This window comes from Carassius gibelio, chromosome A10, assembly GCF_023724105.1.
Source record: "Carassius gibelio isolate Cgi1373 ecotype wild population from Czech Republic chromosome A10, carGib1.2-hapl.c, whole genome shotgun sequence".
In the NCBI taxonomy this organism is placed as follows: Eukaryota; Metazoa; Chordata; class Actinopteri; order Cypriniformes; family Cyprinidae; genus Carassius; species Carassius gibelio.
Window position 1 is genome coordinate 12,001,766 of NC_068380.1, and position 25,693 is coordinate 12,027,458.

General features: G+C 37.4%; 2 protein-coding genes across 2 annotated transcripts; both read left to right on the forward strand.

Moving 5' to 3' along the window:
- Nucleotides 1–4,902: 4,902 nt before the first annotated feature.
- Nucleotides 4,903–18,696, forward strand: LOC128021186 (SR-related and CTD-associated factor 4-like). Its single transcript, XM_052608203.1, has 20 exons — nt 4,903–5,075; nt 6,819–6,902; nt 7,074–7,118; nt 7,197–7,358; nt 7,484–7,613; nt 8,202–8,344; nt 8,454–8,630; nt 11,071–11,159; nt 12,598–12,691; nt 12,810–12,962; nt 13,055–13,128; nt 13,232–13,422; nt 13,569–13,669; nt 13,754–13,867; nt 14,030–14,186; nt 14,270–14,373; nt 14,460–14,610; nt 14,727–14,807; nt 14,939–15,025; nt 17,298–18,696. Exons 1-20 carry the CDS (start codon nt 5,046–5,048, stop codon nt 18,185–18,187), a joined length of 3,057 nt encoding a protein of 1,018 aa, XP_052464163.1. The 5' UTR covers nt 4,903–5,045; the 3' UTR covers nt 18,188–18,696.
- A 595-nt stretch (nt 18,697–19,291) lies between these two features.
- On the forward strand, nt 19,292–21,672 carry LOC128021187 (superoxide dismutase [Cu-Zn]). The gene is made up of 5 exons (XM_052608204.1): nt 19,292–19,460; nt 20,464–20,560; nt 20,685–20,754; nt 21,045–21,162; nt 21,260–21,672. Exons 1-5 carry the CDS (start codon nt 19,389–19,391, stop codon nt 21,365–21,367), a joined length of 465 nt encoding a protein of 154 aa, XP_052464164.1. The 5' UTR covers nt 19,292–19,388; the 3' UTR covers nt 21,368–21,672.
- Nucleotides 21,673–25,693: the final 4,021 nt, after the last annotated feature.

The window sequence follows — 25,693 nt, forward strand, 5'->3', positions numbered from 1 at the left end:
ATGCAGATAGCATTAATGTTCTTGCTAACGTTTTAGTGTTACAACATACCGTATTAAAGATAAAAGAGTCTGATTCAATGAAGAATACCAGAAAGCCAAGTCCTTACTGTTACGAAAGGAGGAGTTAGGGATGGAGGAGGGTAATAGCTCCTGAGCAATAAAGCTGCTGAATAATACTGAATAGACCTTATATTAGAATGCTGTGATAGGTGTTGTATTCCTATAGGTAGACGTGGATAAGCTGAGATTCAGCCATTGCAAGCTTGTCTCACGTGACCTGCCAGAACTCTGCGCTTGATTTTTATAATAGTCACAAAATACTTATTCAAACAAGTACTTTATTTACTTAAAGAATATGCAATTTCAGACAGAGTAATGCTTCAAATGGGCTGGCAATAGAAATAACTAATACATTATAAAAAACATGATATCAGTTAGTGTCACGGTTTATGTTACTTTGGACTCTCAGTTTACACATTTTCTCCATTGTCATAGTTATGGATTTAATTTCTCAATTCTGTTCAGGTGTGTGTCTTAGTGTCCTTGTTTGCATGTGCATTTAAGTTGCTCTCTTTCTGTTCATGATTGTCTGGTCTTGAGGCTACCATGTATGGGTCAGTGGTGTGCATGTGTTGCTTTTCTCTCTGTTCGTGGATATTTGCCCTTGGGAATGATTAAAAGATTCTACTTTCATCTTTGTGCGCTCGTGTGTTGTACTGCAGGTACCAGTGACAGTAAGAAGTCTCTTATACTCACCAAGGCTGCATTTATTTGTTTAAAATAATTGGTGTATATTTGAATATATTTTATAAAGGTAATTTATTCCTGTGATGGCAAAGCTGAATTTTTTGCAGCATTACTCCAGTCTTCAGTGTCACATGATCCTTCAGAAATCATTGTAATATAGGAATTTTTCTGACTTTTATCAATGTTGAAAATAGTTACATCTGAGAGATCATTGTCTCAATGTTTAGTGGACCAAGATCCTTTAGTATACAAATTCATCATGCTTTACTGATTCATGAAATGGGGAACTAATGTGTCGAATAAGACATTGTAATGCCATCAAGAGCCTCTGTGCCGCTCGGTGAGATTACTACCTGGATTTTAATAACCTTTACACAAAGAGAAAGCAAGATACACAAGGCACCATGTTAGCATTCCACTAATGTTCTCTATTGTGCACTCTGCTGTGAAATGTATTATATGAACTGAACTGAACACACAATAGGCCTGTGAACACCTATCATTCTGTATTTCCCCTTTTTTTGGGCCATCTGTGCAGAGTGAAGATGGCACAGCCAAACCAAATGGCTGAGATTTTACATTAAAATATATTTTTTGAAAACCACATGCATTTTCTAATCCAGTTGTTGTAGGGAGCAAAAACTTTTACATTAAGACTTACAGTAAGGCATTCATCCTGTCACAACATGGACCCCATTATTCCATGGAAAAGAAATAGGATGGGTAATAATCCTTTAACTGCATCAAATGACAAAAGGAAATAGGAAATGTTCTCTAAAACACAAATGGAAAAAATCCAGGAGCTTGATCTGTAAAGTCTAGTGCAACCCCCCCCCCCCCCCCCCCCCCAAAAAAAAAAACCATTATATTTTTTCGCCTCATGACTTGAAAACTTGTGCATTCATTATGACATTATAAGTGGCAGGTGTGGATGAAGGGGAAAATCTTCAGTACTAGTTTTTCAAGACTTGCAGCATGTGGCAAAAAACACGTAATACCGACCTATTGTTGCACCTTATTTGTTTACACCCCCATTTTCAATCAGATCTTTCATTTGTTTTACAATAAAACTGTAAACTTTTTGATCAAGAAGAAATATTTACATATTTATTTTTAATGACAAATGATTTCCTCTCCGTCAGATGCAGAGCTGTGTGAGTGAAACCTCAGATCAAACCGTACTGTGAACAAAGATGATTGCTGCAAGACTCATTGAAATTCTTCCTGCTGGCTGGCCATTTTCTCAAACACAAGGCTGAAGGCTCGCCAGAGCACACATGTAAAGGGAAATAGACTGTTGCTCTCAACATTTCTTGGTAAGCTCATTACAATTCCCCTTGGTGTTTTGTTCAGTTTATCCATTGTCTGCTTGCGCTAAACCAATTAAGTGAATTTTCTTGGTTGTAGGTCTGTTGTTTGTCAAAATTAGGTTTTGCTGAAAATGTATCCCAGCAAACATGATCAGTCTTGACGGTTTGTGTTGAACAGATCCTCTAAAGCTCACACAAACTGAAATTAATGTGTGGATCTTTGTTTTGATAATCTAACATTGTTTCTGTTATGTAAAAAAAGTAATTGACAAACAGGTTGAATTCTTTGTCCGTGAAATAATTTTTTTATTGAAAAACTATGATGTGTAATGGTTGTAATTGTATTTCATCTATGTTTTGACATGTATCATTTAGTATAAATGATTGTGCAGATAACAAAGTAAACACATTACAGGAGAGTCATCACAGCCTAATGAATTACTTGAGCATTATGCCCTCCTACCCTCTGAAACACATCTTGATCATTCTCTTGCAAAACATCTGTGATGTTTCAGTCAGACAAAAACATTTCTTTGTTCAGCTCACAAATATTGTGCAGAACACAACAAACAGCAACAACTTCAGACATCAGATACCAGCTATCTGAGATGCCCAAAGGTGTTCTCCAAAGGCATTCGTGCTGATGCAGTTCTTAGTTGTAGAGCCGTTGTTGAGGGGTCACTGCATTGGGTTTGTTCTTCAGAGGATATGCAGCATTGCCAATTAAATGGACCAGGAACCTTGACTGCATTCACTGTTGTGGAGTTATGTTCAAAAATATGCTGTTGTTAACGTTCTTTATGGTTTCATGCAATTCACTATCAAAACATTTGAAAAATAATAAGTGTCAGTAAAACAAACATTGCATTGTTGTTGACTTTTTACTATGTTTTTAATGTCATAAAAGATGTTTTAATAGTATATTGCAACCCACAATCAAATAAATGTAAACCTTTAAACCCTGCTGTTTCATATTTCATACACAACTTCTAAGGCCTTTAGATTATCAACTAAGTCAAGTCAAGTCTGCTCTATTGTCAGTTCTTCCTCATGTACAGCACATATATACAGAGAATCGAAATTGCGTTACGCTCAGACCCTTGGTGCATACAGATAACACTAATAGTAGAGCATAAGAATACACATACAGACAGATACAGAAAACTAAAAACCTGCTGTTCACAATCCACTACATGCCTTCTGTTCAGATTGATACTTCCTATGTTGAAATGTGAGTATCAAATATAATACTATGGAATGTTTGTACCTGTTCCCTGAGCTGTCAATACATTTAGACATTTGATGGGATATTTTAGAAACTACATTAAGGTAGTGCAACAAGATAGCAAGCTCACTCAGATATACCATGGCAACATAGCGATTCATACTGAGTAATGTTTTGTCCCTCAAGGGTCATATCCACTCACACTTAGCGCATTCTGGTTTCATTACCCCTTTTTTCCTCTCACTATCATAGTTTAATTGTTTGGAGCAAAACACAATGCCAGGAGTGTGATCAAGGAGGAGTCTTCATCAGTCATGCAAAATAAACCCTAGTAAAGCTATACACTTTCTGTGGATCTCACTATTTCCTTCTTCCCACATTAAGCTAATGATAGTGAGCAGTCCAAGCAGCCAGACGCAGGATTACGTTATCTGTTTTAGCTCATGATTTCATTCTCGGATCTAAGCCATTTGTAAGACCCCAGAATTTGGGATGTTTATGAAAATTAAAAAGGGTGGTAAATATTTAAATGAAGGGAGGGCCTTCATAATTCACTCATGATTTACCAGTATGCCCATCAATCACTCACACTGAGTTTATTGGAAAAAGCTTGAACGTTTGTGAAATTTTAACAAATTATATAAATAAACACCTTTATATTCTGAAATGCTTTGTGGACTTTTCCCAGAAACATATGAATCGCATATGGAACCTCTGACTATATTTATACATAGATTATGTTATAAATAGTTGTCTTTAACTAAATGCTGCCCTCTGTTGGAGTTAGACTTATGCTTTTCCTAAGTTTGGGGTCTGTCAAATTTGTTTACGAAAGTATTAATAATTTTAATCAACGGGGATGCATTGTAATTGAGTGAAAGTGACAGTAAATATATTTTTAATGTTACAAAGGATTTACTGTTCAAATTAATTCTGTTCTTTTTAACTTAGAATTCAACAAAGGATATGTAAAAAAAAAAAAAAAAAAGTATTCTTTGAAAATATGAAAATATATTAAGTGAATGCTGGAATAATAATGAGCTGAATTTAAGCCCAAATGATTTAATAAACCATATGTACTGTAGTCAAACCATCGTTTCATGGTTTGGTTTATAATCCAAGAACACAGGATATATAATCATTGTTATGTTTGGAATAGGCCTACACAAAACACATTACTTTTCACTGTGTTCATATTTTTGTTGTAGTTCGAACATGAATATTCAAGCTATTTTTTTTTACATATCTTCTTTATATTGTTAAATGTTGAAAAAGATTTTTATGAGGAATGTACCTTTTGCTACCTATTAGATTCATAGACAGTAGATTAGATTGTGGTTTATTAACCAACCCTAAACCTAGCCCTTACAATAATCCAAATACAATAATTGTTGTTCAGCGTGACAAAAAATAAGCAATATTGTTGTGCACATGCACAGTGGTTGTAGCTGTATCCCATCTAGAATTAACAGTATAACTCACCTCAAGTTTGCCATTTTTAAAGTATCATAATTTTGTAAATAAAATGCATGTGATTTCGCTCTGGAATTTTATGCGTTCTAACCGCCATCTAGTGGCCGTTCATCACAACAACAGCCTCTCAATCCCATGCTGCACCGCGAGCACCGCGCCGACTCCGAGCGAGTCCGAGCTGTCTGTCTGCTGCCAGGGGCGGACATGTTGGGGCGGCCTGCTGGAGGACGGTACCGCACGTATTTCTAATTTTGACGGAGAAAGTGACAACAAAGCAGAGACGGGTCACCATGGATGCCGTCAACGCTTTTAATCATGAGGTGTGTGTGTATGTGCTCAATAAGATGAAACGGCTGTAAAATGGCGGTTTGTTTAGCACAAGCGTTCAATGTGTTGCAACGGCCCAAACCAGATGAAGGCCTTAACGTTAGTGTTTAAAATACGCAGTTGCATGCTGCCGGGCTGGATATAGCTGATCATACTAAACCGTTATTACGTAAATATTAGTGTAAAAGCTTAGAACTGTGCATTACGATACCTTGAACGCGGCAATAACATGTCTTATAAATATAATAGACTGCGTGGTCTGCAATTGGTCACTTTGCACGTTAGTTTTGGCTTTTCTTTGCTCCTGATCTAACATGTGTGAATACTCTTCTGTGCTAAAGTTATGAGATGACGTACAAAATAGTGCTTGTGTTGTTTACAGTTTCCTCTGCCATGAGTCTCCTGCGTTAAAGTTCATTCAGGGAGTATCCATAATGTCAATGTTCATTCTTTCGCCAACTTTATATTGTTCGATAATCGCGAGATAAACAATTGTGGCCTGAAATTGTGAAAGAATGATTGTAAAAGGAGCATATTCCACCATTAGCAACATTTTCTTTATGCCCATGGCATTTTTGCACCAAAAACAGTGAAAATGTTGTTGCAAACGACCTGGCCCTTTTAAAAGTATGTTATTGTGACTGTTCCTTTAAGAACCATGTAAATGTCCATCTACCCTCCGCCTTCTGTGCAGTGTTTTTCTGTAGACTTACTGGACGCAGAGGTTATGTAAATATGAACGGTTGTTTAATTATAAAGTGTTGAAGTAAAAAAAAAAGTATTCATTTTTCTAAACTGAAAGTGTGTAATTTCTACACCACAAACATCACTAACCAGAAATGCAAAAATGATTATTGTTTTCAAACACAAACACGTTTTTGCGCACACACTCCCTAGTGTGTTATTGGCCAGCCAAATCGATAGTCACGCCATTGGTTTAGCAAGTGTCACTATGTCGGGACTGGTCAGGATAGTTAAATGGAGTGCAACAGTTCCCGCCCACTTTTTCAGCTGCATTGGTTCCAGAAGTATTTTTTCCCATAGAAAAAAACAATTATTTGTTGGAACAAGGTTGATTGTACCAAAACAACAATTTACGAGGTGAATCACAACATTACAAACTTATGAAATTGCATACTGTGTCTGAGTAGGTTCTGCATTAGAATTTGAACTTAATCAATGATAATATGCATTATACAGATGCAAGGTTAAAAGAAAAAACATCTAAACTTTTCTAAAGACAGTCAATTCCCCTCAGTGATGCATTTATATAAGCTCCCACCCACAACCGTATCGCAATTCATTTAAACATCATCTCAACCGATTTGAACCGTCACATATTTGTATGAATTTTCAACCGGTTTGAGGTGCATTGCTACATGCTTATTTTTAACATATATTTTGGAAACAAATTGTGTTTAAAAGCAATTTTGTAACATATTCCTTAAAAAAATCTGAGGTGGGATGCTACTTTGATATATATGGCTGTATTGAATTCTTTACATATTCTATGTTTCATGGAGTTTATGGTAAGTGAAAACATAACATATGGTTCTTATCATGTTTAGCATAAAAATGATATCTCCACAAAACCTTGTGTTTGCTTCCACTCTAACAAGCATTGCCAGCATTTTTAAGTTTTCAGTCTGTGGTTACCCAGTAATGAAGTTTACGTATTTCACCACAGCCCTCATTAGCATCATATGCCTTAACATTACTTTATGGCTCCTTTGCAGTTGTTCTCCTTGATGGACACCAAGCCTCCCATCTCGAGGGCCAAGATGATATCCATCACCAAATCTGCTATAAAAGCCATTAAAGTAAGTTGATCTTGAGGTTGCAGTGCAGCGATCACAGCTGATACCTAATGCTGTTTAGTTAAAATATGATACAGTGTGTCTTTATTTGGATACCTCAGATCAAAGATGCTTTAGCACAGCGATGCATTTGAAAAGCTTCCTTTTAATCCTTATTTTTTTTGTGTGTTCCAGTTATACAAGCATGTTGTCCAAATTGTAGAAAAGTTCATAAAGAAGGTATGTGCTCACTTGAACTGAATTCGAGATGGGTGATTGTTGCTTGTTTTCATTTACTGAATGCTATTTTGTGCATAGTGCAAACCCGAGTACAAAGTTCCAGGACTCTATGTGGTGGATTCTATTGTGAGACAGTCACGGCATCAGTTTGGAGCCGATAAAGATGTGTTTGGACCTAGGTTCACCAAAAACATCACAGGGACATTTGAGAATCTATGCTTGTGTCCTACAGAAGATAGGGTGAGAATATTTATCCAGCAGTACTCCTATGTTGTTGTTTTTTAACAGCATTTTATTCATTAGCCTTGTTTTATAATTTAAGTGATTTGGATGCTCACTTTATAATGTTTCTCTTCCTCCTTCAGAGTAAGATAGTGAGAGTGCTGAACCTGTGGCAGAAGAATGGAGTGTTTAAGATTGATGTAATCCAGCCTCTATTAGACATGGCTGCTGGATCTAGCAGCTCAACAGGCTTGGACAACAGCCCTGAGGGTGGTAAGACACTGATGTGTAATGTGAATATCACATTTTAATGCACTTCGTATCTGTTATGAGATTTGTTTTGTGATACAAACTTGTCTTTCTGGTCGCAAGTATGAGCAGCAAGACAGTACCAAATGTTTGGAGTAAGTAAGACTTGTTTTGAGAGAAATTAATAGTGTTATTCAGCAAGGAAACTAAAAATTGATCAAAACAGTAAAGATAGAATTCAAGTAAATGCTGTTATTTGTAACATTTTATTCATCAAATAATTATGAAAAAAGTTGAAACAAAAACATGAATCACCTGAACTGTTTTTACATTTATAATGAGTGTTTCTTGAGCACCATATCAGCATATTAAAATTATTTCTGGAGTAACGGCTGCTGAAAATTCACCTTTGCCATTTAACCTACAAACCCCAAACATTTGTACTGTAGTGTAGATATTTTAATAGTCTCTAATTTAAGCCTTAGTATCAAAAATGTTTCCGGAATAGCTTGTGGGGAATTTGTCTTGTTTTAAAAGCTTTTAACTTGTTCCATTTAATTTTAGAGTTTACTATTGGCATATAACAACTTCATTATCAATGTGTTGCTGCAGCATCTCCACAGTCTCCCGTGAGGGAACAGGAGGCTCATCCTGTGGTGACGGCAAACTCGATTGCAGCAGCTGTGCCTCAGCTTCAGAACTCTGATGCCTTTGTGGCTGTTGCTCAACTATTTCAGTCTTCTCAAGGACAGCAGGTTAGTTGACTAGTGCATTGAGTTTCCTGCAATTCAGTTGTTTCCAAAGGACAAAACATTGAACATCTTAGTCATTTTGGGGTATTCATATGTTCACTGTTTTCTGAAGCTTCAGCAGATGCTTCAGAACTTTCAGCCGCCAGTGAAACCCCAGTCTCCAGCTGTGGACAATAACAGGAGTCATCACCACCCACAGGCCCAAACTATGACTGCCACCTCTACCATCACACATCAGCATATCCATCAAGCACCACAGCCTGTGGAAACGAAAGCAACCTTCGACAAGGTAAAAACATTTTTTATATATATTTTAACTGCTCTTGGTTATTGAAAAACTGCAGCCAAGTATAGGTCTCTGCAGTAAAATAATGGGAGTTCTGTTTTTGATTCAGTATTGAAATTGTACCTAACTGGCTCACGTCATAGTGACTGTTATGAAACCAGTTTGCAAACGCCCACAAAATCAGAAATGCCCACTTTTGTTTTGCAGAGAACTCATTCTCTCTGCAGTGCTCACTGGATGAAGCAGAGCAGACACTTTCAGTTTACAACTGTAGCATTCCTTGTCCAGCTGAACTAAATCATTTTTATGTCTTTAAAAAGGAAGGTGGGGGTGCTACTGCATTGGGCAAGTAATGAATTTGGTGTATGCCGGAATGCTGGGTCATACCAGTAACACAGACTACAGAAAGTTTTAAGATTTATGATATTTATAACTACAGATTTATAATAATACCTCTCATCTATAGACACCTTTCAAGACAATCAAAAACACTGTACAATATAAAACTAAACAATTAAAAATTGAAAATGAACATAACATATTAAACAAGCAGATGATTAAAAGCTATTCTAAACAAACATGTTTTTATCTGAGCTTTAAAATTGTAAATTTAATCCAGCTGGTAAATGTGGAAAGGTAAAGTGTTCCATAACTTCGGCGGTGCACAAATAAAAACCCTACCTCCAAATGAACTCATCTTGAAGTTTGGAACATACAATAAGTCTGCAGGAGATGATCTCAAATAGTGCAAAGAAGTATACAAATGAAGATAATGAGGTGCCAAATTATGAAGAGCTTTGTACGCAAGAAGTAAAATTTTGTTATAAACACTATAACGAACAGAGAGCCAATTCAGCTGGAAACTAATTGGAGATATCTGATCAAAAGTACGTAAGCAGGTAACTATCCTAGCTGCTGAATTCTGGATTAGCTGTAATCTAGGAAGTTTTAAAAATACGAGCAAGAGGTAGACTATAATGTGTTAAATAAAAGCGGACCCAGCACCGAACCCTGTGGAATGCCATGATTAACAGAGACAGGATCTGAATGTATATTACTAATCTGCACAAACTGTTTTCTGTCCATTAGGGTGCATTCACACTTGTTGTTTGGTTCTCTTGGTTCATTTGGTCTTGGTCTGCTTAGCATTCACACAGGCATTTTTGACAGTGAACCTAAAGATACCTAACCTAAAGGCATAGTGATTTGTTCACAACCTGGTTGGTTGGGTTGAATGACTTATATTTTGTGACAGAACACCCCAAACAAAAGCTGTGATCGTCTTTAAAGTGACACTGTGCAGACCGATCAGTGTATGACATCACTGTACCAATTCTAGTCGTATGCACCTAATGCTGTCTGATGGACTAAGCGCACTCATTGCTGCGTGTACTAATGATTTTATTTTTTGCAACCTGCAAACTCACAAAAAGTTCGTAAAAGGCATTTTACCTCCTTGTTGCTCCAAATTTGCCCTCAGCTCATTTTGTTTTGGAAACACCACTTGTTCCACACAATCTGAAAATTGTGTTGCATGGCATTGCATCTTGTCATTTCTCTTTTTGGTTTGTTTAGAAGTATTTGGTCCATTTTGCCTTCATACTGAAACATAAATCTGTAGGGGTGGTTGGATTTATTAACGGACTTTAAAAGCCTGATTGGTAGTCGAATCAGGCTGCTCGAATCGAAGCATCGAATCGTCGACTGTTTGGGTTTACCCCTAATATATATATATCTGGCAAGTAAAAAAAAATTGCTAGGCAATCAGTTTCATCTGACCCTATGACATTGTCCCAGTCCTCTTCTGGATCATCCAAGTGCTCTCTAGCAAACTTCAAACGTATACTGTCTTAAGCAGGGGGACACGTCTGGCACTGCAGGATTTGAGTCCCTGGTGGCGTAGGGTTTTACTGATTGTAGCCTTTGTCACTTTGGTCCCAGCTCTCTGCATGTCATTCACTAGGTCCCCCTGTGTGGTTCTGAGATTTTTGCTCACCGTTCTTGTGGTAATTTTGACCCCACGGGGTGAGATCTTGTGTAGAGCCCCAGATCGAGGGAGATTATCATTGGTCTTGTATGTCTTCCATTTCCTAATAATTGCTCCCACAGTTGATTTCTTTCCACCTAGCTGCTTACCTATTGCAGATTCAGTCTTCCCAGCCATGTGCAGCAATTTTTTTTTTCTGGTGTCCTTTGACAGCTCGATTTCAAACTCCATAGTGGAGTTTGGAGTGTTACAGTTTGAGGCTGTGGACAGGTGTCTTTTATACTGATAACAAGTGGAGGACTGAGGAGTCTCTTTTTTTTTTTACTGACAATGTCTAAAACATCAGAGACAGGTTACCCCAAAACCAGTCCAATATACCAAGTACTTAATTTTGGAAATGTGTAGGTTTGCACCTTACTCAAGTCACTGACATTCTCTTTCCTCTTAATTATTCAGACAATTCTGGACCGTTTTGACTATGACGATGAGCCAGAAGCAGGAGAGGAAGCCAAAAAGGGTGAAACGCCGTCTGTCCAGCCTACTATGTAAGTAGCATCTATTTTAATATATTTTGAATGTTAATAAGCAGTATATCCCCTTCAAAGTTTGTGCAGAATTTTCAGTTTGTTATTTTTTCTAGAGTTCGACCGATCTATCGGTTTTGCTGATTAATCGGCACCGAGAGTTGATGGCTGGAACAATCGGTTATTGGCAAAAATCCATGCCAATAGTTTTCCGGGTTGTGTATGTTGCTGGAGTGGCTGAGAAGGGTCTGTTTTCATTATACAGTGCGAGAGCTGCCTCTAGTGGTTGAAATCACTGACAGCACACTGTTTGTTTAGACATGTGATGCTGCACGCTGAACAGAGCGAAAAACTTCAGACCCGGATTTAAATGCAGCTGACAGAAAATCCTGCCCTGCCACAGACCGCCATTCACATAGTTTTCCATTAAATTACATTATATTCACCCTCATTCTTAATGTACATAATGAATGGTATATTGAGTATTTTCATCTTAACGTTCGTCTTTCTGTGGTTCTAATAAAGTCTGTAAGCTTCATTTATAGAGCTATAATATAGATCTTTCTTTTCCGTTTGCTCAATTTTTTTAAACACTGAACTTCAAACTTATCTATGCTTCATTGCTCATTCTTGAAGCAAACTTGTGTACATTTGGTGATTAAATAAACAGTTTTAGACCGCTGCTCGAGTTGAATGCGATGCATTTTAAAAATTTTAAAATTAATGCATTTAGCAGACGCTTTTATCCAAAGCGACATTACATTGCATTCAGGCTAACAATTTTCTACTATCACGTGTTCCCTGGGAAGTAACCCCCAACCTTGCGCTTGCTAACACAATGCTAAACCAGTTGAGCTACAGGAACACATTTAGATTTGTGATTTCAGCTCCTTTCACTAAATGAGAAGGTAAACACACTTTTACAACTTTTATGCATCAAACAATTAGACATGCTAAAACACAGAATTTGGTAACAATAAAAAATTTGGTGAGAAAAATAAAAATTTTTGATAGGGCCCTAAACATGTAATTTTGGTGAAACATTTATAAACTTGATGTACAAATAATGTTTCATGTTTTTAATTAATCAGACTTGCAATTTGATTAATAAACTTTAATTTAACTATTCAAAAGGAGTGGAGAAAAATGAAAACGGAAGAAAACGGAATCCAGAAAAATTTTAACCGAAATAACGTAATTTAGGAAAATAAAACCGATTTCATCGAGTCCTATTAGAGTGTGGTAATTTTAGTATTCACTATCACTATTATGATTATTACTTTTATTATTATTATTACTACTACTAGAATGGTTCAGTACTGTTTTTTTTATTATTTTTTTTTTATATATATAAATAAAGCACTATTTTAGTTTTTGTTCAGTATCCATGTGAAAAACTATCGGTTAATTGGCAAAATCCACTATCAGTCGACCTCAAATTTCGTCTGTCTCTCTGCAGGGGATTTTCTGAGCAGACTGTCCCAGGATTTCCACCAGCCAATCAGATGCAGCACTTTCAACAGCATATGATGGCCATAACACAGCAGCAACAGGTAGATTACTACAACATTATAATGAGACATTTTGAGATGAAATCTCATTTTTATGGCATTCTTTTTCTAATTTAAAAAATTTTCAATAACGTTTAGTTTTTTATTGTTGTATGCTCAGGTTGTTCTACCATCAAATGGACAGGTCCAAGGCTTTGGTCTAATGACCCCTCAGCCCTATCCAGACATGATGTCTCAGATGGGGCAGTCACACACAGCTTTCCCCCCTCAGAATGACACCTTCAATCAGCACATGACGGGACATCAGCATCCAGTAAAATAATTTTGAAAATAAACAATAACCTGATTCTTAACTGTTAACCTGTAAAATAATGTAATACTTATCTCTAATAACTTGTGGCACAGGAAATGATGAGTTCAGATGCATCTGCCAGGTCTTACCACGATGACAAAAGGTCAAGGTCACGTTCAGGGTCGAGGTGCTTAAATCAAATTACTGTCCTTATGAACAACACTAATGTGAGAATTCTGTGTAAAAAAATTTTTTTTTGTCTTTGTTAAAAGATGCTGTTTTTGTTTCAGATCTCCTAAAAGAAGAAGGTCTCGGTCTAATTCCCGTACCAGACGAATGCGGCATCGGCGGTCGCGCTCTCGTTCTCGAGAACGGCGGCATCAGTCACCTCGCTCGCGGTCTCAGGAAAGAAGAGACAGAGAAAAGGAACGAGAACGAAGACAGAAAGGCCTTCCTCCTATAAAGAATAACACTCTTAGTGGTAAGCAAAGCCACTTTCACTGTTGTAACCACTAGTCAGTTGGACAGGGTTGGATTCTGCACAGTTGGCCTCTATAAAGAATACATAACACAGTGCTAAACCTTCTTCCTGATGCCAGTGTGAAATTGTTCTTTTCTTTTTTACAGTGTGCAGTACTACACTATGGGTGGGCCAGCTGGATAAAAGGACACAGCAGCAGGATGTGGCCTGTTTACTAGAGGAGTTTGGGCAGATAGATTCAATTAATGTATGTTCTTGGGAATTAGAGTAATATATGAAGATGTTGGATTTCTGTGCTGAAGTCTCATTTTGCCTTTTCTGATTTTGATAGATGATTCCTCCTCGTGGTTGTGCCTACATTGTCATGATTCATCGTCAGGATGCCTATCGAGCTCTGCAGAAACTAAGCAGAGGTCCATACAAAGTCAACCAGAAAGCCGTTAAGGTATTAGATGATCATTTTAGCACAGATTTGATTAAAATATATATATATATATTTATATTTTTTGAAACCGGTTGTATTAGTTTACAAAAATGTACTGACTTCAAAAATTTTAATGGAATTATTACTTTTTTTTACATTTATTGCGTCACTTTATTTCACCAGATTGCCTGGGCTCTGAATAAGGGCATTAAGGCTGAGTTCAAGCAGTGTTGGGATGTGGAGTTGGGTGTAACCTACATACCATGGTCCGAAGTAAAGATGGAGGACCTGGATGTGTTTAGAGAAGGAGGGATGCTGGACCCTGATTCTTTTGCACCAGGTAACTTTTGGAACCCATTGTTAATAATTTGTCTAGGATTTAATGGGCAAATATTAACTTACTGTTTGCATGTCCATGTTCAGAATGGAGAAGCTCTCAGATTGAGTTAGAGAAGGCTGAAGAGTCTCAGAACGGCAGGCCTGTGTGTGGAGGAGGGGAGGAGAGCACGGCTGTAGTACCTATGCAGGTAACTTATAATGTCCTGGTTCCTCTTCCTAAAGTTTTTGGGTTTGGTCCTATTTATTCATTTTTTCTATTTTTGTTCTGCCTCAGGTTCCTCATGTCCAGCCAAAAGGAGCAGTCGGTGTCCCACCTCTTGGATTCCCAGGACCCATGAACATCCCACCCCCCTCATTCCCACCCGGAGTTCCTCCACCGGGTCCTTTTATACGCCCAGGCTTTAACCTAATGCAGATGCCACCAGGTACAGCAGTACTAGTGACACAATGTTATTTGAAGTTTAGTGTGTTATCAGGATATATGTTTTGTTTTCAGAGAAGTATAGTATCAGTTACTAACATGCATTATTCTTTATATCAGGATTTCTCCCCCCGGGAGCCATGCCTCCTCTTGGCACCACTGGGCCTCCTCCACCTACAGCAGGGATTGGCATGCCTCCAGGTGGGTGGTCTTTTTTTATGTATAAACCCTACCTAATTTTATTTTTATGGGCGTGACCAGTAAGCCAGTGTTTAGTTTCTTAAAATTTCTCATCTTGACAGCAACACTGACCTGATTTTTTTCCCCTGTAGTTGGCAGCTCAGTTGAAGACCTGTCGAAAGACCCAGCAGGTATGGGCCCAAGAATCAACAGTGATGGAATAGAGGGGTTCAACTCAGGCGAGTATTTATGTCTTTCTGTAGATTTCTTAATCACAAAATATTACGGAATATTTTTTTAAATATAGTTTCAAAGTAATTAATCCTGTGAGAGCAAAGTGGTTGTTTTTCAATAGCCATCACTCCAGTCTTCGGTGTTACATGATCCTTCAGAAATCATTTTAATAAAATAATTTGGTGCTCAAGAAACATTTCTTATCGAGTTAGAATTATTTTTTAGGATCCTTAGATGAATTTAAGTTCAAATAAAAGCCTTTACTTTTTAATTTATTAATTTATTTCAAAATCACCTTATTGATTGATTGATTGATTGATTGATTGATTGATAGATAGATAGATAGATAGATAGATAGATAGATAGATAGATAGATAGATAGATAGATAGATAGATAGATAGATAGATAGATAGATAGATAGATAGTAGGGGTGTAACGGTACGCAAAATCACGGTTCGGTACGTACCTCGGTTTTAAAGTCATGGTTCGGTTCATTTTCGGTACAGTAAAGGCGGTCGCACACCGGACGAGACGCGCCGCGTCGCGTCGCGCCACATGTAGGACAACTCGAGGTATCGCACACTGGACGCGCACATTCTATATGCGTGAGCTCAATTTCGCAGCAAGATGGGAGAGTTTTAACGTCATCTATTATTTTAATTTTAAATATATGATTTTAATTGATAAAAGCTGAGTTTTTAACGTTAATTAATGAAAAGAATCTGTGTTATTATAATAAGTCTGTTATTGTTTTGTTGTATCTGTTGTCTAGGCAACTGTGCTGCTGAAAACGTAACCAAACACTTTGTAATGTTTTATTTGAATGAAACAAGTGTGCTGTACTTTAATTTCAGTTTCAGTTTATAACATCTGGGTTTTTTAATATAAAACTATGCGGATGGCGCTCTGTGGCGCGGCAGAAATTTGAACAGCGTTCTGAGTCGTAGCTGGGCGCCGCGGACAGACGCCGAATGGCGCCGCCGGTGTGTGTACACCCATAGAGAATAATGTGTTCGAATTTTAAAGACGTGGCGCGACGCGACGCGGCGCTGCGCTTCTCGTCCGGTGTGCGACCCCCTTAAGGGAAAGAAATGCAAACATTAAACTGCAGGTTGGTTATTACTATAAACTTTTTTTTAACAATTTGTTTACACTTTTTTTAAAATACTTTTTAATAAAATAAATAATAAAGTATAATTTATAATAAAATAAAAAAATAATAAGAAATAAAATGCTGCTGCAAAGTTCTCCACTAAATAAAATACTCTGTCTCAAACCAATATCATATAATCAAATAAAATGAAAATATAAATAAATAACTATGATTACAGTGCAGCATTACCAATCCCAGCTTGTAGGCCTGCTCATATTAAAAAAAATATATAACTTTTCCCAAGTGTAAAGTGCAGTACCAACAGTTTCAGTTTTTAGACCTGCTCAGATTTCGTTATTGCGTTGGACCGATCGGAATTAAGAGCAAAGGTCTGTTTAAATGCCGACGGGAGCTGTGTTTGAATTACAATCGTTTTTATTCCTAGTTGTAGTGTTGTTCACACTTGCGTGATGCCTTTTAAAAACTTGGCCGGTGACACACTGGCATATTGAATCTGTCAAGCATAGTCTATTTTGCCGTCAATAGTGTTGACGGTGTCCTTTATCAGTAGGCTTTATATTTATGCTCAACATGAAGTATAGATATTGTTGTGGTGAAGACAAGATCCTGGTCTGTCGGCGGTCTCCCTCTATGTCACCTACAGTAGCAGCAGCGCGCCAGTGCCGCGTCAGGCACGATTCTGGTGTTTAAAGACAGAAAACTGAAGCAACTGACACGAAGCAGAAACGCACACTCACGCCACGCAGCCAGTGTGTCACCGGCCTTAGAATCAGAGGGCGGGATTTGCGCTGAACGCGGAGACTTCCGCCACTTAATATGTCCGTTTTGAAACACGAAAATGTACCTATGGTCCCTAAACAAAATATTGCATTCGGTCATTCGGTACACACGTGCACCGTACCGAAAGCCCTGTACCGAAACGGTCCGGTACGAATACATGTACCGTTACACCCCTAATAGATAGTAATCTAATTATTGTTATTAATTTTTTTTACATTTTGCCATCTAAAAATAACTTTAGCTTTTAAAAAAAATCATAAATTACACTTATAATAACAATTGGATCACAGTGCTGAGTTCAGCATGGACCGGTACTGATTGATTTATCAATTTATGGTAGTGTTTGTGAAGTTATTTCATTGTTATTTTGTCAACTTTGCAGGAAACCAGGTGCCTCCTGGAGGTCCAGCAGGGATGGGCATGCAGTCTCCACCAGGTCTTCTAGGTTCAAGGCCGGGTATGATGCCTCTCCAGCGGCCCCCAGGGATGGCGCTTCCACACATGCAGCGCTTCCCCATTCCTCCTCCTCGGCCTGGCATGCCACCCATCCATCCACAGATGATGCCACCAAGGGGTCCACCTCAGATGATGCACCGTGAGCCACCACCAGGGGGATTCAGGATGCCGCCCCCTCCTCATGGCATCAGGGGCCCCTTTCCCCCTCCAGGTCCTCCCTTTATGAGGCCAAGCGGACCCAGACCAGATGGGCCAAATGATCACGAGGCGAGGCCGTTCAGAGGTGAGCGGCCCGGTTTAGGAAGAGGCAGAGATCGAGAACAGGACTGGTACGGCGGGCGACGGCCTTTTGGTGAGGGGTGTGGTGATGAGAGGCCGGATGGTCGTGAGCGATTTGGAGGCTGGCATGAGGAGCCGGAAAAACAAGGCGGGTGGGACAGAGAGAGAGAACGCAGGGACTGGAGGAGAAGTCCAAATGAAGAGAGGGATCGAAACAGAGATCGAGGACGGGAAGGTGAAGAACGGTCGAGGCGCTCTGGAGGTGAAGAACCGTCGAGGCGCTCTGCAGGTAGCAGAGAGAGGAGCACACGCTGGGACCGAGATGATAGACTCGATCGACTGGGTCTCACTAGTGAGGAACCCAACGAGAGACTTGCAGCAAATACCAACGAGCCCAGTACAAATGCTACTAAAGAACTTCCTGAAGCCAAGCCAGATGTTCCAACACCTTCCACCACAGCCACGGCAGACTCAAAAGCCTCAGAACATATTACAGAGAACAAATCTGCCGAACAAACACATACGGAAGAATCATAGAGGCCTCTTTATATGTCAAGACCATATGAGCTTCTTACATGTCAGTGCTAATCTTGGATACTGCTGGCTAGAAAACAAAGTCCAACTGTTGTGGGATGCTTGGTTCTTCATCCCAAACCAAGTTTTTCAGACTTTATAAAGCGGATTTTGGCAAACGTGGAACGTTGCCTTGTGAATTTATTGTCCCACCTCAATGAAGCTTGAATATTGTATTAATAACTGAAGTTAAGGAACAGAAAATATTAATGATTCTGCTGTAAATATGCTAACCTTACACGAATAATGTTTGTAGATTTTTTCATTTTACGTTATCCTTGTTGAGTTTCAGTAATGGAAACATGACTGAAATAAGATATTAAGACCCTTTTGCTGTAATGTTTTCTAACTTAATGTTTACAACATACAAAAAAAAAGATGTTTTTATAATTTTTACGTTTTTGGAGATAGGAACTCCAAATATTTCAGCGATAGGAATTTGGTTTTAATAAAATATTTTCATACCAAATTAATGAACTGCCCTATATGCAAGTTGTTTCAGTTTTTTTTTTATTTTATTATTTTTTTTTTTTACATTTGTCCTATTATTTATAATTATTTGTGCCAACTACTAGTAAGTGTTTATGCAACCATATTGTGATATTTTTCTTGTGACACTACCAAACCATTCATCATTGTTTGTTTGAATAGAATATCTATGTCATTATGAATGGGTCATGACTGTGGAATGGCATGGGACTATTTCAAGTGACACCATGTAGTTTGATTTATCAATCGCTATCTATTCCTTTCGTTTAAATATTTTTAATTTTCAAAAATTATACTGACTGTAACAAGTAACAACGAGAAACAAGCAAAAGGAAAAAAATGGAGAATTAATTGAAATATAAAATATATTTTTTTGTTACCTCATGTCACTATAAATGGAGATAATTGCGAAACATGGTTTTAAAGGATTTTTTTTTTTTTACTTTATTTTGATGATTATTATACAATTTCAATGAAGGCATTTAGGCAAGTACAGAATTTGGGCATTATATTGAAGTCTCTCACGTCACTAATCGTTTCACGCCAGACTTTGACCCAACCAACGTCCACCAGTCTCTTCTGCCTCCTAATTGGTCAGTTCGGCTCACGCTCTTCCTCTTTTATCAAACTGTTCTTTTCACTCTTCTGGCTCGGTCATAATTCACAGTTTGACAGCATGGCGATGAAAGCGGTTTGTGTGCTCAAAGGCACCGGGGAAGTGATCGGTAACGTGTATTTCGAGCAGCAGGTAAATACGTTGTTTTTTTTTTGTTTTTTTTTTTACGCCGTATCTTGTGACGTTGTTGTAGCTGGAGAGCAGCAAGTTAGCCTGCAACCACGGCGCGCGGCATGCCATATATGTAACTCTAGAGTCCACGCATTATGCTAATGCGTGATATGCAGTTGCACAGGATTAGTTGTGCTAATGCCATGCAGATATTGATGGCAAAATCTAATAATAAACTACAGTGGCCGTAAAAATCAGCTCAGCAATGACCTTTAACACGATAGCAGGTCTGTAGCGTGCGCCCGTGTACGTTACGCGTACGTTTAGTTTCTGGTTGCTGTCAAAATTTTGTCAAATAGGACAAAGATCATAGCACAAAACAAATGATGCCAGAACGTACTGATGTAATGGCTGAAAAACGTTTCATTGCTCTTCAAACACCATTAATTTTTGTTATAGTTACAGATGTAACAGTAGCTAGTTACAGATCTAATTATATTATCGTAATTTGTCTCGCTATAACAAGCAACACTATGATGTTTCATCTGCATTTTGTCCAGCATTGTGTCTATTGGGGTTTTTAAAATGTCCTAAAAGTATTCAAGCATTAAGCTATGTTTTTGTAAAAGGTTTTAAAAATGAATGAAGTTGTATTTTCAACCTTTCAATTGTTGCCAATGCAGCTTACACTTATTTAGAGAATATTGTTACTTTAAATGTATTCCTTACATATTTTTGGTCTTAAAGTTTTAGATTTACCTTCATAAAACTTGCAGAAACCCTCTCAAGTATTTAGATTTAAGCATTTATGCATTTGACAGATTTTTGTAATTATAATTTTTTTTTATTTAGCTTGTATTGCATTGCAGGTATACGTTTGATCAGTTCCTGCATTCCCTGGTAATCAAACCCATGAATTTGGTGTTGTTTACACCATGCATCATGCTAAACAGTTAATGCTTCTGCTTTCAGAAGTGTTATGATGAAACTGTTATTGAACAAATGAGTGATCTGTTTGTTTTAGAATGAAACGTCTTCAGTGAAGCTCTCAGGAAAAATCACTGGCCTTACTCCAGGAAAGCATGGTTTCCATGTCCATGCTTTTGGAGACAACACAAATGGTAAGCACCATTACTCACTGACCTTAAAGTACAGGTTAATCCTATTAGGACTGAAAACTTCACCTTAAAGCCCTAGATATATCTTTGTTTTGAACACAGACTTCACCATTCTGTTTCCTCACAGGTTGCATCAGTGCAGGTCCACACTTCAACCCTTTTGGTAAAGATCATGGTGGACCAACGGATAGCGACAGGTGGGTTTATCAGTGAGATGTACGGCATGACAGCTCTTAGAAAAGATCTTAGAAAAACTGGTCCATTTCATGCTTTTATATTTTACTGTGTGGTAGTATTAATTACTATATATTCCTCACGTTGTTTCATATTATTTTTTGATAATATTTACAATATTTTGCAAGGTTTTTTTATTTTGTATTTTTCCCTAACCGTTAACACATTCTTGGTGCAGTACCTTTTCAGTGTATTTTCAGACAGCCGTGCTATAACAGATGTGTTTATTACTGTAATGTACTGTGTTACTCAGACATGTGGGAGACCTTGGTAACGTGATCGCTGATGACAATGGTGTTGCAAAAATTGACATTGAGGATAAAATTGTGACCCTGTTAGGGCAACACTCCATCATTGGGAGGACCATGGTGGTAAGAAAACAACTCTGTGGATTTTTAATCAGCAGAATACCTAACGGTAATAGCTAGCTGTTTAACAGCAGACCTCATTTTGTTAATTCTGATCTAGATCCATGAGAAGGAGGATGACTTGGGCAAAGGAGGCAATGAAGAAAGTCTTAAAACTGGCAATGCTGGAAGTCGCCTGGCCTGTGGAGTTATAGGCATCACTCAGTGAAGACCTGCTCTAATCGAAGAGTTAGCTTTGAAATATTAGTGACCAATGTGAATCCCCCTTCCATTAGCACTTAGCCCACTGACAATTGAGTCCCTGTTTTGTTAATAGAGTAAAATTTGAGTAATAGAGTAAAATAATATTTTGTTATTATGTTAATAGTTTCAATTTAAAGTAATTTTTAAAGAATTGTATTTTAGCCTTGTAAAGCCTTTTTTGTGTGGTCACTGTCTGACTTCATGCAGCTAAAAAGTGATGTTCATTTCCTGTGATCTCGGCTTTATTCAATAAAGATTGAGCGGACTGGATGTGTGTGCGTGCTTGTGTTTTATAAACTACATTTTTGGTCTGTGATGGAAAAATTAATTGTGCACATAATAATATTAAACCCGATTCTGTTCATTGGGATTATTGTAATCTAAAACAAATAAAAATTATTGATGGTAAATAAAACTAAATTAAAATTTGTTTAAAAATAATAATAATAACGCACACACAATATGTGTTAAAACTAAAGTTAAAACGACTGAAAACATGAAGATAAGCTAAATGAAAATATTAAATATGATAGCTTATAAAATAATACTAAAATGACTGCTATTTCTGGGACCAAATATAATAAACCAATAAGCCCCACGAAGTCGTGGTTTACAGTGAATTTATAACAGTTAAGGGCATTGTAAAACCACCTTAGCTGTTATAAATTCACTAAACCACAGCTTCACTGGGCTTACTGCTTTTATAAAGTTTCGCAGAATAAAACGGAGCAAATTAAGTGTAATGATGGGGCTATAAATAAAAACAGTATTCTTCCACTAAACAATGTAGTTCCTCAGAAACAGTTGTGGTTCCAACAAAGTAACACGCAGAAGTAATCAAATGTGTATGTAGTGTAATTTACAACAGCTTCGAACGCGGCTCAACCAATCAGAGTCAAGGACTGGAATTTTTGTCTCAGTGACTGAATTTGCCATGGTATAATTTTCTTAAATATTTTTTACTACAGTAAAACATTCCACTCATCAACAAATTTGAAAGCTGCTTACACGGTTGGAAGAAGATAATTATTTATTTGTTTTGTTTTGTTTTAGTGTAGTATCTATGGTATTTTGGAAACTATGGTTACCATGGTACATGTTTGTAAGGGAACTGGATGGACGGGTCTGAAGTGAAGAGAGCTCGCTGCTCCGAATACACCACTAGATGGCACACTTTTCCTGCATTACAATATGAGTGCATATTTACGATATATTATTTACTAGAATTGAATTAGTGCTTCATAACAGTCTTACCTTATTTTTAAGAGGACATGTTTTATCTAGGGCTATGTGACCAGCTGTAAACTAACTTGGCCAGGCCGAGAGACCATACACAACTGACCTTAGGCTTTTAAAATATTTCTCAGCAGTAATATATCAGTATAATCCGAGTTGGGAGTCATTGTTTTTCTATAAATAATTATTTTTAAATTGTGGTCTCGACTTGACATCTGACTTTATATCTGAAACTGCTATTAAACCGCTGCGCCCGGTATAGGCCAGCTTCGCAGATGGCCAGCGGACTGCTGCTGAAATTACATGCCCCAAAACCTCTTTCTCTTTTAATGGGGCAGCCTCCCATGTGAAGAAACTTGGCATTTCCAGTTTCCTCTCCAGAAAAATGTAGATGCCCCAGAGATCCAAGACCTGCAAAGACCCACAGATGAGTTTCACAGTCCAAATACCACCCAAATTATACATGTTTTGATGTTAAAATGTACAAATTTGGCTTTTTCTCTTCATTGTGCTTATTTTAAAATATGTACACTTCCTACTTTATGCTTGTATTCCAACTATGCCACTGCAGTGTGTCCTAACAGGAATAAAAATAGGAGAATTATGTGATAAATTATTTCTGATGCAATTTATTGTGAGTAATACGTTTTTCTGCCCTCTTTTATTACAGGTGCAGCAGCACAAAGGCCTTAAAATGCATTGAGGAAGTACAATCATGGTCCTCACATGGACACATTTCAAGAAGCAGACAGAATCACTGGAGCGTGATGAGTCAAAACGCTGGTATAAATAGCATCAGGAAGGCGGATCATGAATAATGAAGGAGCCACCCGACTCCGGAGCACAAGTCATAGGCCCCACATAATGTCAATACACACTAATAAGGTATTGTGTTTTACACAAAGCGTCCCCACACTAATGAATTCTCAAATCTTTCATCATTTCATCGTTTTGTATGTGAGATTGTACACATGAAAAGATTTCTGTGACTATGACTATCTTGCGTGATTGGCAAAGATGGCAAACATGCATGAAAGCCACATATCTTTACGTCATTTGACTTGCCAGTGCACATGCTTGAGGATAATTATTGTTTTGGTTGTGTTAAAGCTTAGCTTGAGGCGTAATAGTAGATATTTCATCTAAACCCAAAAAAGTTTCCTTTTTAAATCTTATAGCACAATTGCTTCAAAAAGAATTGATTTGATGCTCAAGAAACATTTCTGATTATTATCAATGTAGAATAGAATGTATAGAAACAATGATTTTTATTTGGGTAATTTGATGAATAGAAAGTTTAAATAACTTATAATTTGTAACATTATAAATGTCTTTACTGTCACTTTTGATTAATGCATCCTTACAAAATCAAAGTATTACATTTCTTTAAAAGATTTTACTGAGCCTAATTTAATTTAACAATTGAAGAAACATTTCAACCCCTATAGGATCTGTGTTTTAAAGTGTTCTGCTGGTGTTTGGGCCTTTAAATTATTTTTAAACTAATTATGTCCACCTGAGTGGTTGCTTGGACCTCTGTTTCCTAGCAACAAGGCCAGATGTCCTGCATCACTGTGGGAGGCGAGTATGAATCTAAGGGGATGTTTTGGTTCGATGTTACTGTTACATAATAAAGGCTCTTTATGCATCAGAGAATCTAAGATGATGTTATTGAATTTTTAGCCATTGTTTCAGGGTTTAGCTTTACAATTTTCTGCTTTTGATCTTGTTCCATGTCTTTGTAACGTCTCCTCAGTTTGTAACAGTTGAAATAGGATGCTTTTGTTTGGTTAAAACAGACTCCGTTAATCCTAAATTCTTTCTACTCCATTAATGAATTATTGAATATTAATTTAATCTCCTATTGGATGTATTGATAGGTTCAAATCATTCTAGGTGCTCTCAGAATTGTGCTTTTCTTTACAAGATTGAAGTTACTGCAAGAAGTTTAAAGACTGTCAAGACTCCAGGGGCCTGTACCATGAAGCTAGATTAGCTGGCTAGCCAGGTAAGTTTCTGGTTAGTTTGCACCAATCCTGGGTTTTAGGTAACATGTAAGTGGCTTGGCTTTTAGCGGCATTCATTGCCATATATAGTAACTTACACTCCACGGCTAACCTGAAGGTAGGCTATGTTCTGGGTTAGAGATCTCAAACTGAAGCTGGACCAATCAGATGTGAGAAAAGTGACACATGTCTGACACAAAGTCACTCCAGTTTATCTTGCTCCAAATTAAAGGTCACTAATGCTAAAAAAGAAGAAAAGAAAGTCTGGCTTTAATGATAATTACTAAGTTGTTTTATGATTTATATAATTATTATGATTCACATTATTATTACTTAGGTATTACACACAAGCAATTTTAGTTTAACAGTTATTATAAATCTTTATTTTAAATAAATATTAATGTATACAGATCATGTAATATAAATAAGCTGTAGTATCAATAGACTGCACTATAAAAAAAATGTGACCTTACATGTTCGATTCTCTATCACTATATATTTTCAAATATATAAACTAACTTAACAAGTTTTACTTGTCACTGCACTGATAGAGCAAGATAATTTATTTTATTTGTCCACCTTTATTTTTCATATGACGTTTAAATTTGTCATATTCTTCAATCTTTTAACCTTTTAATCTAGCAAAACCTTTAACCTTTAGTTTTGAATCTCGCTCAATATCTCGCGAGAAGTAAATCAAACTAGCTTTGTGTTGCAAAGCTCGTGATTGGCTCTTTGCCAGTGATGTCACACATTCATGTGCACGCGCTCCACAAACTCAGGATGAAAGCCTGAGTTGACAAAGAAAGTTGATGATCAGCATCATGGTACCATCAAAGCCAGATTGGAGAGGTTTGGTTATGTCAACTCAAAACTAATTCTGTAACTCTGAATTTGTTCTGCTACCATCATGGTACAGACCCCAGGAACCCTGTCATAAGGGAATAATTTAAGGTACTTGATTTACATAGTAAAGTTTCTTGAGCACACAATAAGATGTTTGACAGGTTCAAAAGTTGTCAGAAGTTTAAAAAAAAAAAAAAAAAAAA